The sequence below is a fragment of the Astatotilapia calliptera genome, chromosome 7, assembly GCF_964374335.1.
Source record: "Astatotilapia calliptera chromosome 7, fAstCal68.1, whole genome shotgun sequence".
Classification (NCBI taxonomy): domain Eukaryota; kingdom Metazoa; phylum Chordata; class Actinopteri; order Cichliformes; family Cichlidae; genus Astatotilapia; species Astatotilapia calliptera.
Genome location: NC_137428.1, coordinates 53,365,788 through 53,378,102, shown reverse-complemented (window position 1 = coordinate 53,378,102; position 12,315 = coordinate 53,365,788). Strand labels below are relative to the sequence as shown.

General features: G+C 39.9%; 1 protein-coding gene and 1 non-coding gene across 3 annotated transcripts; one reads left to right on the top strand and one right to left on the bottom strand.

Annotated features, from left to right (window-relative positions):
• Positions 1-2,421: 2,421 nt before the first annotated feature.
• Positions 2,422-2,508, top strand: trnay-gua (transfer RNA tyrosine (anticodon GUA)). The gene is given in 2 exon segments: positions 2,422-2,458; positions 2,473-2,508. It is a non-coding gene; the product is annotated as a tRNA-Tyr (tRNA).
• Positions 2,509-4,937: 2,429 nt separating this feature from the next.
• Positions 4,938-11,782, bottom strand: hal (histidine ammonia-lyase). Of its 2 annotated transcripts, XM_026175468.2 has the most exons (20): positions 11,433-11,782; positions 11,175-11,235; positions 10,935-10,962; positions 10,779-10,853; positions 10,615-10,687; positions 10,434-10,500; positions 10,280-10,317; positions 10,057-10,182; positions 9,789-9,928; positions 9,568-9,615; positions 9,065-9,212; positions 8,851-8,946; positions 8,521-8,579; positions 8,231-8,311; positions 8,011-8,076; positions 7,764-7,929; positions 7,397-7,531; positions 5,609-5,717; positions 5,421-5,490; positions 4,938-5,345 (listed from the first exon to the last, which is right to left on the bottom strand). In XM_026175468.2, the coding sequence occupies exons 1-20, from the start codon at positions 11,677-11,679 to the stop codon at positions 5,214-5,216; spliced, it is 1,965 nt and encodes a 654-aa protein (XP_026031253.1). In that variant the 5' UTR covers positions 11,680-11,782; the 3' UTR covers positions 4,938-5,213. The 2 variants fall into 2 exon arrangements, with proteins under 2 accessions (XP_026031253.1, XP_080159970.1); XM_080303844.1 differs by lacking the exons at positions 4,938-5,345; positions 5,421-5,490; positions 5,609-5,717 and adding an exon at positions 6,250-7,326.
• Positions 11,783-12,315: the final 533 nt, after the last annotated feature.

Here is a 12,315-nt window from a genome sequence, read left to right as displayed (position 1 = left end):
TACTCTGGGTTCTTTGCTAGCTTTGTGTTAGCATGCCATCTTTGTCGATCCTTGCAATGAGCTGATGTTATATTAGCAGCACAACACAACATCAGTTATTTTGCATTCAGCATTTAATGCTATTGCTACTTTTTGAACCTAGAATCAAAAATGTGGGGTGAATCTTTCTGAGGAAAACCACTTGGTTATTAGCTACCTGGCTCTAAAGCATACTCTGCTTTATTGGCATTTTTTACTGTAATAGGGTAAAAAGTTACATTTAAGTTGCGGCGATTGAGACAGTAAACCAATTAGAGGAGCATTTACTCGGTTCCCAGTGCAAGTGAGGTTAAGACCATTTGTCCTATATAATTGAAAAAGCCCTTTTGCAACTAGAGAAGTCAATGTCTACTGCCCACATTTAAGGCTCTTCCTCACCTGCCTTACTTTCCAGATCAGAAGGCTACATCCATCTTTTCTTCCCTCCCAAAACTGTGTCATATTAAGAGTGGAAATTAAGAGTGGAAATTATGGGTGGGACACAGGGGAGCAGATCCCAGTATTGTCTTTGCCAGTGTGCTATTACAAATATAGCAACATAATATTCAATAATATGATCATTTACATTGAATGCTTTTGTGCTAATTACAGACGCAAAGCAATACCCTTTCAGTCCACAACCAAAGGCATTTTTTCCATTATATATAGTCTATGTGAAGGACTGAGGTCACACTGCTTTCAAAAAGCCACGTGATGATTTATGAATTATGGGATGTCAGACAGCAAACTAATGACCTTAGCCAGGTGTCCATCACTGTTATTTCAGGCTAAAACTTTAGAAACAGCTGATAATTTGTATATAATTGCACCACTAATATCTTCTTGTTTATTTACTACTTTTAAACAAAGTTCACTGATAAGAAATGTGCAGGTTAAAAAAGTTGTTAGCGAATGCGACTTCTCGTGTTCCTGATGAAGACCCACCCTTTAAACCTGCCGTAGGGTTTTGGCTGGATATCTGTCGCTCCCAGTTGAGACCAGTTGAGACTGGATGATAATCTGGGAAAAGGCCGGGGAAGATCTGGGGATTGGAGCCTGTGTTATGAGAAGAATGTCTGCTGCCTCACAAGCGTGACCCTGTGGTACATACAGTACAGACATGTAATGTAACGAATTGCCTCACTGTCAGACAGGTCAGGACAAGAATGAATACATCAGAGAGCAGCCCGACAGCAAGCCCTGTTTATAATTAAAATCCTTTTTTTTTAAAATATGGGTTGTGTTTGTCAGATGGAAAATTTAGGACGTTTAGAAAAATAACACTCACATAGATATCCCACTGTGGGATGTGCTGGTTGTGTTAAAAATGTTAATTTTTCCTGGTCCTAAAACTGAGATATAGATTTATGGTGTTTATGAATAGAATCATAGAAACCAGTCACGTTTTGACTGTATGCAACAATTTCTTTTTTCTTTTTTTTTACAAGAAAGAAAATGTTTGTTAACATATAACATGTGAAGTTCAAGGAGATTTTTTTTAATTTCCTTACATGGTGAAATATTACCACCTAGTGGTTGATGTTGGATATCCTCAACTTAATTTGTTTTTTCATAACAAAGCAGAAAGCTATGTCTCTAAGTCTCAGAATTAAAATAAAATAAATAAAATAAAAATTAATTTATGTTTAATTTTCAAGTTTTGCGCTTAAAAAGATAAGCAGTTTGGATTTTTACCATATATAATTTTTTTTTACTATATATCAATACGTTTCTTTCTTTCTTTCCTTAAAAAAAACAAAACAAAACAAACTTTATTAGCCATAAAAATGACTCCCAATCAAATGAAAGATTTTCAAATCTTTCTAGCTTTTCCGCAAAGGATATTGCAGAAAAGCTAAAGCATACCTGCCTGCTGAGACGCTCCTCAGCAGTGCTAATGGCCATTAGCACTATATGTGCAATATATGTAACTACTGTCCACTGTATTTAGCTTGAGCTCTCACCTGCGGAAGATTACATGCAGGTTCGTTTCGTTTCCCAATCTTTAGCTAAATGTTTGTCACTTTTGTTTCAAATAGAGAGCGCCGTTTAGCAAAAATATCTCAAAAAAATAAAGTCGTTATTCAGTGTTTTTGTTGTTTCGGTTGTCACAGTTCTGCTGTAATGGAGGAGCTGTTGACTTGGTACTATTTTAAGTTATTTCGCCTAAAACATTAGCTACAGCTGGACAGTTCAGTTTTTTGCGAGAGACTTTGAATGGAAGCAGTGTGGTAGCTAGCTAGCTATTTATCTAAAACCAGTCGTTGTGTGTTCGCGTTTTCATCAATGATTGTACCTCAGCTGTGAGAATGAAATTTCATACATTTTTGAAATCTATGATATAATATTCCGGGAATGGTACATTTTATTAAATACTGTGGAATGAGAACGATGGACACCGTCCCTTCGATAGCTCAGTTGGTAGAGCGGAGGACTGTAGAGGCAAAAGCTGAAATCCTTAGGTCGCTGGTTCGAATCCGGCTCGAAGGAGACATGTTTTTTTTTTTACACACTTCTCAGTAAATGTTTTGACATACGGCCAGTCGTTTTTGTACTGTTTAATTTAAACGTGTGCTCATTCATCTTTCATTGACAGAGGAATGCGATCAGTTCAGTTGTTCAGCAAGATTACTGTGAAACTCCTAAGCCAAATTTAATGAACCTTGGTGGAGAGGTGGCGCACTGGAAAAGCAATAAAGCATTAATGCTTTAAAACTGCAAGGTGAGATTGCTGAGAATGCCTTTGTAATCGTCCATGCAATTAATGTTAGTATGCTATTATTCTGTAAGCTTCTTTCAGTTCTTGTCCTGCTAATCTGTCTCACCCCTGTGGTAAGGCATACCCCACCTCTTACTGAAATGTGCCCCAGCTCTGCCTCACTCTGGCTGGTAAAGTAAGGAATGGAATGAGTGCATATATGTTAAACTGAATCTATAATTGTAGAGCTATAGCATTTTTTCTAACGTTGAACCGCCTCTGTGCATGTTAGATTTCTGCTCCTGTGCTGCTATCTTGTCCTGAGCTGTTTGTTGAGCTGTTTGTGCAACCTTTGAGTTTATTGACTGCAGACCTTCTGCTTTATTTTCCACAGGCTCTTCCTTTTGGCACCTCAAGGTGGTGGAGCAGCTGTCCAGCCGGGTAGGTGCTGTTTAACTGGGTAAGGAAGCTTCTGCCAACCTAACTTTGCTGAAGTTCAACACACACAAAGACAGGACAAATGTAGCACCTCCAAACTAATTAGCATGTTATTCTCAGGGTATGCTGATGAGAGGCTGGAAATCACTGGCACATTTACTAATTTTGTGTTACTTCACTGAAAACGGTCAGGTTTGATTGATTTTTGAGATATATTTCTACAAATTTGCCTCTCTGTCCCTGATAATAGTATAAGGAACATTATTCACACAACATGACCTAAATGGATGAGAATAGGAACGCTTAAAAACTTTAATTATGTTAAGCTGGAAATATATTAATGACAATTAAATAGGATTTAAAATACATCAGCAAAATCACAGGTTGTGCTAAGATAATTATGACTTGAAAATTGTACAAGAAGAAATCATGTGACAATAAAGAGTCAATTAGGCACGTTTAAAAAGGGACAAAAAAGTTTAGATATAAACAAGTGGAATGTACATCAGGGTAAGGTGCAGTATACACAAGTTAAACCCGATTGACTATGTGCACGTTAGCATATGCTACTTCCGGTGCGGAAACTCCTGTGGGGAGCTTTGTTTCCGGTGTCCTATTCACGACCTGTTTACGGTCCAAAACAAGTTAAGCAAATGAATGAATCAAGCGGCGATTTACATTTCTATATATGTCTTGGGCATTTACCCAATATATCTGTAAATGATGTTCATCGACTTGTCGATATTTTTTCCCTGTGCCTCAGAGCAAAAGAGAAAAGGGATTCAAATGTTATATTTCTCAGCTGTCCCTCGTTTATCGCGGGTGTTATGTTCTAAAAAATAACCAGCAATAGGTGAAATCAAGTAGCCAATTTTATTTTTTGACGGTGCAAAACGTTTCGTGGACATACAGTACTGCACTTCAGAGTCACACTGCTAGCGATCGATGCAGCGATTCTGTACTGTACAGGAGAGACGTCACGGAGGAGATCGTCTGCAGCGATCAGGACGCAGGACACATTGTGATGTAAAAAAGCATGCAAACTTGCACTAAAAAATCTGCGAAACAGTGAGGTAGAAGGTGAACCGTGTTATAGTGAGGGACCGCTGTAATTTTGAAGGTAAATCACAACATACCCTTCGTAAATGCTAATGTGTAGAAACCTTTACCAGCAATCATTCATTTTTTTCACGGTTTGTTAACATGCTGTGTAGGTGTGTACTTGACTAGCTGATCTCGACATAACGGGGGAAACATCTGGTTTAACTATTCTTCACCTGTAGTTTGAATGCTGAACATTTGCCTGTTTAAATCATAAGACCAGTCACTATACAGAGATGTGCTTCTGAATGTGGACGAGTTTTCTGCTGCAGTAATGCAGTTCTGCTTGTGTTGAGTGATGTAAACAACTGATCGATCTAAACTCTTTAAACGTCAAAATTGATCATTAGATTTTTTATGACACAACAGCGGTGAGTGTTCCCACCTTCTGCTCTTTGTAACTTAATGCGATCTTTCCGTTTTCGAGTTTTGGACATGATTTTGTATATCTTCGCAGTAGCGATTGACCGCAAAGTAAAGCTACCGGAAATGTACAACCCTACATCCGGTCTCAAACCAGGAAGTTAGCATTTTCTCGTGCACAGGGTCAGTAGTTGCTTGCATAATATTCTGTATGTAGAATAGCCAGTTCATAAGCTCGTGAGAGAAGTCAGTGTGTACATTTAGTCTTCAAGGGACATAAGAATACAGCATCCTGAAATCACATCTCCTGAGGTTTGGGTGACTTTCTAACAATTCTTTAATGGGAATAGAAAATTCACAAATCCAACAAACTCAGATGCAAGAAAGAAAGAGCCTGCACACCGCTCTTATCAGTGAAGTGTCACAGTGAAGCGTAAGGATCCGTTTCTCCCATTCTGCTCCAGTTGGTCTCAGATAATGGCCACACACTTTTGACTAACTGTGGTGTTGACCAAGATCACTGTGTAGGATCTTTGTTTTTTTGTGACTGAAGTAATTGCCAAAAAAAAAAAAAAAACTTGTTTGGCGTGTGCTTTCATTCGTGGCGAACACGCTTCCTGGGGGAGGCCGGAGAGTCCAGGGAAAAGGCAGTGGGAGAGACGGGGCGGGACTCGGGGATGTACTCTGTCTGGTACTTCTCAATGTAAGGTTTGGCCACATTCCACACCTGGGTTGAAAATATAAGCACATTTAACGACATGCCACGTGGAGCACGTGCACTGAACAACTTTTTAGAACTTGCCTTTTGATCAAGTAGCAGGCGGTGAACCGCTTCGATATCAGGCGACATGAATCTGTCTTTAATCCACGGTCTGTTTAACAGCAGGAGAGTAAAAGGAGAAAGTGGAACAACGGGTAAATATTAACTATTAGGTATATAGTTTCAACAGGCTCAAAATTTTGTACCTTGGCCGCATCTGTTTGACTTACTTGACCACGCTGCGAACAAGTTCATAGACCTTCTCCAGTGGAGTGGTGGTACGGAGTGGGCGGAGGAACTCGATGCCCTGACATGCGGCCAGCAGCTCTATAGCAAGGACTGGTAACAGGAAGTATCAATTCAGTTTGGCCAAATCCCAAAAATATATCTCTCATTTTAGTGATAAATATTGAAAACATTAAATAACATAGATCACAGCCAATTGAAAGCCATCTATGGGTTTTTACTGCTGTTTGAGCCTTTAGTTTATTCCATGACTTACAAGAACTGTGGATTTTTTTCCTCAAACTTTTTTCAAAAGACGGAGAAAATAATTTTAAGCACAGAGATAAATTATATTTGATGATAGTTTAATCATTTATCTGTTTTTTAAAACCTGTTGGTTTAAGGTTAACCTCTGTATCCGCCCAGTAACCTGCGGTTTTGTCTTGTCGGTGTACACTGGCATGGTTTTCAGCAGCGACCTTTGCACTTTTTGCAACAGAAGCAGCGGAAACTGACCGGTTAGTCTCTTTGATTCAGGGACGCTTGTTGTTTTCAAAGAGTTACAGTAAAAACAGTTGGTTATTTGTAAATCTGATAGTGGTAATGCAGCAGAACTATGGAACAGATTAATCATTTTACTCACTTATTTGTTGTCTGTATAGAGTTTTATTGGAATTTTAGGATTCCCCACCATAAATCTATTAATTATTATACATAATCACAGAATCACGTTGTTAGGAACACCTGCTCAGTTGCTCGTTAGCACAAATGTCTAATCACGCAGTCACATGTTAGCAACTCAGTGCATTTAGGCATGAGACATGATCAAGACAGCCAACTGAAGTTCAAACTGAGCATCTGAATGTGGAAGAAAGATGATTTAAGTGAACGTGGCATGGTTGTTGGCACCAGATGGACTGTCCCAAGTATTTCAGAAACCGCTAATCTACTGGGGATTTTCCCAAATAATCATCTCTAGGGTTTAGAAAGAATTTTCCAAAAAATATCCAGTGAGTGGCAGTTCTCTGGGTGAAAATGCCTTCTTAATGCCAAAGATCACAGTAGAGTGACCAGACTGCTTTGAGCTGATATGAAGGAAACTGTAACTCAAATACTGTTGCTACTCATTAGAAACACAACAAATCACACTTTAAAGCAGATGGCCTACATTAACAGAAGACCACTCAGGTGCCATCTATGTCAGCTAACAACAGGAAACTAAGGGTACAGTTTTCACAAGGAAAAAAAAATTGGACCACATAAAACTGGAAAAATGTTGCCTGGTCTGATGAGTCTTGATTTCTACTGCAAAAGTTAGATCCTTATGACTGGTAGGGTCAGATTTTGGCATAAACAACATGAAACCGTGGATCCATCCTGCCTTTTATCAACAGCTCAGGGTTGTGGTGATGGAGTGGTGCAGGGAACGTTTTTTGGTGCACTTTGAACCATTTCATACCAACTGAGCATTGTTTAAACACCAAATCTTACATATTGTTCATCTTTTAAATGCTTCTTACATCAGAAGATAGACACAAAGCTCAGATAATCTCAAAGTGGCTTCTTAGACATGACAGTGAATTTGCTTCACAGTCACCAGATTTAAATCCAACAGAGCACATTTGGGATGTGATGGAGCAGGAGATTTACGTGATGGATGTGGAGACAAACCGGCAGCGCCTGTCATGATAGTATGAGGAATGTTTCCAGCTCCTTGATGAATCTGTGGCACAAAGAATTAAGCCAACCCAGTACTTGTGAGGTGTACATAATTTAACAATGCTATACCTTACCTTGCTCCACATGCTCTATTACCCTCAGGGCCTTCCTAGCAGCCCATCCTCCCATAGACACGTGGTCCTCCGTGGCAGCACTAGTAGACAAAGAGTCCACAGATGATGGGTGACACAAAACTTTGTTTTCTGAAACTGAACAGCGTGAAAGAGTTGAGATTAATGTCAGTGCTCCTGCTCAAATATTGGGTAAGAAGAAAAAAAAAACCCTACAAATTTATAACATTAGATCTTTTATTAAAAAATGCACTCTGAAGTGTAATATTCAATATCAAAGCCTGTTTAGTAAATAATGTTATCATAATCTCATTGAAATTGGAATAATTTAGTAGGAGATTATATGTTACTTCATGTTTTTCACACAAACCTAAGGCGGCTGCAGTGCAGTGGGCAATCATGAAGCCTGAGTTGAGTCCACCCTCGTTGACGAGGAAGGCAGGCAGCTCACTCAGAGAGGGGTTACACAACCTCTCGATCCTCCTTTCGCTGATTGAAGCCAGCTCGTGGACTGCAATGGCTAAAAAATCCAGAGCCTATGAGAAAGAAAACAGTTGTTTAAGAAAGAAGAATCAAATCTAAAGCGAATCGAAACAAACTATCTTATTACTACATACCTTAGCTGGGTATTCCCCATGGAAATTCCCACCTGAAATGGTCTCACCTCTTTCTGCAAATACCATCTGGTGAGACCGTTAAGACAAAATTAACTGATTTCCAGTAAAATCCTGTGTGCAGTTTGTGGCAGATCCAACTTCAGTTATCAGACTTGAGACCAAACTGGCTAAATTTCATAGATCAGTCTTTTCCTCTAGTTTGAAAGACAGAAAAGGATACAGGGTTGTCAGTGGCACTGTTGATTTCTGTGTTGATGATATTCTGGACAAATGCAATTGTGTCATTGGCAATTCCATGAACCTGCGAGCAGAGAGAGGACACAACACTCAGAAAGAGATGTACGATGCTCAAACATAGTTTTGCTGCAGCTCCATATCTGCTTTCTATGTGGTAGACCCACTATCTATCATGTGAGAAGTTTTCCCTTTCCCATCTAGAAGCTGCAGAAGCTTTAAAACGCTGTGGGAGAAACCTGTGATTTGGGGATTTATAAATAAACTTGGGGTTACCTGAGGACAGCACCGCATGGTGTAGGCATCCTGGACTCTGTCACAGAACCTGTGGCTCTCTGTAAGAACACACCAGAACAATATGACACTCATTAAACACAGCATATTTAAGGCTGCATGATATTAGAAGGCTATACTCCATTAATGCCTGTTGGCAAATGCACCCCCAGTAACTCATGCATCTCATCTTGAGGTGGTGCAACTCTGAAACCACTGCCAGTGGTAAGAGCATTTCTAATATGCAAACAAGTTTTCGGGAGGAGGAAGGCACACAAATGTAAAATGCAGTGATCAGAACTTTACATGAATACTATTTGATGTTCATCAAACCTGCAATCTGGGATGGGTGGTGATCAGAGTCCAACAGTGAGCGGAAGCGTTGAGCCACCTCTATTTGCCCCGGATGTGGCCGCAGTGCATGGATGTCTGTGGGAAGAGACCAGAAATTGAATAAGGATGGATGACATGTAGTGCAGTTATACAATTGGAGGTAAATAATTTCATCTAGTTTCTGGTTTTCTTCGGGTTTATAGCTTCTGCGCACCACTGTCAAAGGCCTTGGTGGTTCCCTTTAGCACCTCCAGGGTGAGAGCAGCAATAATATCTGCCTGCTGGGCAATCGCCTGGGCTCGCTCCACGGCCTCTGCCCCTAGAGAGGTAATCATCTGTGTCCCATTGATCAGAGCCAGACCCTGTTAGGGAATCCCAGAGATTGAGATGGGTGTACAACCCCAATTGCAAAAGAAGAAAAAATTTGAGTAGGTGTGTAAAATGTAAATATAAACAAAACGCAGGGATTTTGCAAAGATAATTTTTTTAAGGATTTTTTTACAGTGTCATTATTTTTACAAGTTAACCCTCATATTACCTTTTATTTTGCTAAAATTATTTTAATTCCATATATTTGGCCTAATATGTATTTTATTGTATATTTATGATGCAAATGCAGTTTATACTTCAAAATCTGTTATCAGTGAACTCTGGGTCAAATCACAACAGTGCAGACAAATCAAATAGATGAGCTTTTCTTTTTTTTTTGAACATTACCTCTTTAGGTTTTAGTGATATTGGCTTTAGTCCATGTGCCTCCAGGACCTGGTCAGGAATGAAAGATGAAAAACATGTAAAAAGTCCAGGGTCATCAGAAAGCAAACAATGTTTCCATTTGCACCCTGAAACCTTTCACTCTTGTAAACAAGAGACACGTTTTCCTACGATAGTAGTTGCCCTCTTGTTTTACAACTCCAGAAAAGTCACTCTGAGCTTACGTATTTGGCATCAGCCCACCCGCTCGTGGGAGACCACATTTTTCCCTCTCCCATGAGTCCGAGGGCCAGGTGAGAGAGGGGTGCCAGGTCACCACTAGCACCTACTGTTCCCTTTTCAGGGACAAAGGAGAGGCAGGAGGCTGAGGGGACAAAGTTATGGAGACAAAAGTAAGTCCTATGACAGCTGTCCTACCCCTGTCCTTAAATAAAGTTATCCACAGTTTACTGAAGCTGATATCTCACATCAGCTAACTGGTTTGAAGCTTACCGTTAAAGGCCTGGATCATGGCCTGGAGGGTTTCAAGAGAAACACCACTGTGCCCTTTGGCCAAAACATTGATCCTCAAAGCGAGCAACATGCGGGTCCTCTCTGGGCTTAACGGGTTCCCCACACCTATGCGTCACAGCATAACTCTGATTAAGATGATTGACGTACAGAGGGCCTGAAAACATTAAAATCAACATATCTGCGTCACAAAGAGTGTCATCACCTGCTGAGTGTGAGCGCACCAAGTTTTCCTGGAGCTCCCTGTGGAACGAAAAGTGCATGGCATCAGTCAACAAACAAAAAGGGCTCTGTGTGGGTGATTACAAAGACCAGAAATAGATCGTAAAATGTATTTAAGGACAACTTAAAAACTCTACTTGAGTTTGCTGACAGGAATGACAGTTCGGGCAAATTTGCCAAAACCCGTTGTGATCCCATAGACAACTGCAGGGAGAACACACATAGGGAACTGAACACACAAAGTCTCCTATTTTTCCAGATACTGTAATTTAGCCAGTTTAAATTAAGCTCATTTGCACTGAATCACTGTATTTTAACCTTTGTTTTCTTTGACAATGGTGTCCAAAAGCTCTCTGGATTGCACAACCTTTCTTTCTGCCTCAGGAGTCAGCTAAAAAACAATGATAAAGGGAGACATTGGATCAAGTAAAAGATTACAACGGAGCAGTTACGGACAACAAAAGAGGTTTGTTGATCATTACCTTTATCTTGTAGAGTCCTCTGCCTAAGTTGATGAGATCTGTTGACGTCAGGCTGTTGCCATCTAAAGAAATATACTGGACAGAGAGTTTCACGTTTCACGGAGTTAGTTAATATGATATGAATATGTTTTCAATTTTATCGGAAAATACACTTACCTCTTCAGGCTCTTTGTATGCTGCCGTGCTAGTTGACAAACTTAATTAAGGATAACATTTGGCAAAATGTAGTGTCACTCTCAGATTAATTATAATTTCCCACAAGGACAATTTTAACCCGAAATTAAAACAGTATGTGAAGAAAAAATGGCATTAAAAAAAGATTGAATCGTTTTTAGTGCACACTACAGCACCTACTACAGCTGCTATGGCACAAATATCCAACAAGTTTAAGGATACAGATGAGAAACTCCCGGTTCACACGGAATAAAGTCAGGAGACATGGTATCTCCTTCAATAGCTGAAATGCACAGGAAAATAAATCACAATGTGTGCATTCCCCCCTTGGTTCACACAGTAGTTATATTTAAAGTAAATTACTTATTATACACAATTACGCATCACTGAAGCAGAGTTAAAGGTAAACCATCGTCACCGTCTTTTAAATGTGTTGCACACATTTTTAATATATGCATTCTTCGTGTAGAAAGTTATTACCAAGCTCGACAAAGTCGTTATCCTCCAGTACATCTTCGATGGTGTCATCCGCGTCCAGCAGACCCAAACCCTGGCACCTGCGCACAACAAAACGAGTGTCTTTCACAGCCGTGATGCCGCCGTTGTCCGGTTTGTTCTTTATGTAACGTTTAAGCGCTTCCTGTCCGAGCCACTGGATGGTTTTGGAAGTGTCCCGGCAGGGCACTGCCAGCCACTCATCTCGAATGTGTACAGTAAAACGAGGCATCGCGCATCAGCGGGACTTGGCTGCAGTGAGTCCTGCGCGCCGCTCTCTGAGGTACCACTCTGGGCCGTTTACAGTTCGGCCACCAATAACACGCAGCTGGGGGAGCCACGCCTCCCCAGCATCACACCTCTAGAGATCATTGACCCACACGGACCGGTCTCAGTCTCACAAGTGCTTCCAATCCAATCGATGCGTTCACGTGATGTTTGAAAGTGCTCAAGTGTCTATAGAGGCTAAACACAGTGAATTAGATTAGAGGTCACCAGAGGAGTATGGGGCACCGTTTGTAAAGTGAAACATGCTGAAATTAACATCAACATTTTTCCACATTTAGCTCAAAACCTTACAAAAACATGTTTTTTCGAGTCATTTTTTTTACAACATTTAGTAAAATATTTGTAACTTTTCATATTTAAAACACAATTTTAAATGTTAAATCTAAATATTAAATTTAAATCTAAATGTTAAATCTAAATATTAAATTTAAATCTAAATGTTAAATCTAAATATTATATTTAAATCTAAATGTTAAATTTAAACGTTAAATGTTCAATCTAAATGTTACAGGAAAGTAAATATTTAGCTAACGATCGTGGCTCAAGAGTTGGGAGTTCGCCTTGTAATCGGAATGTTGCC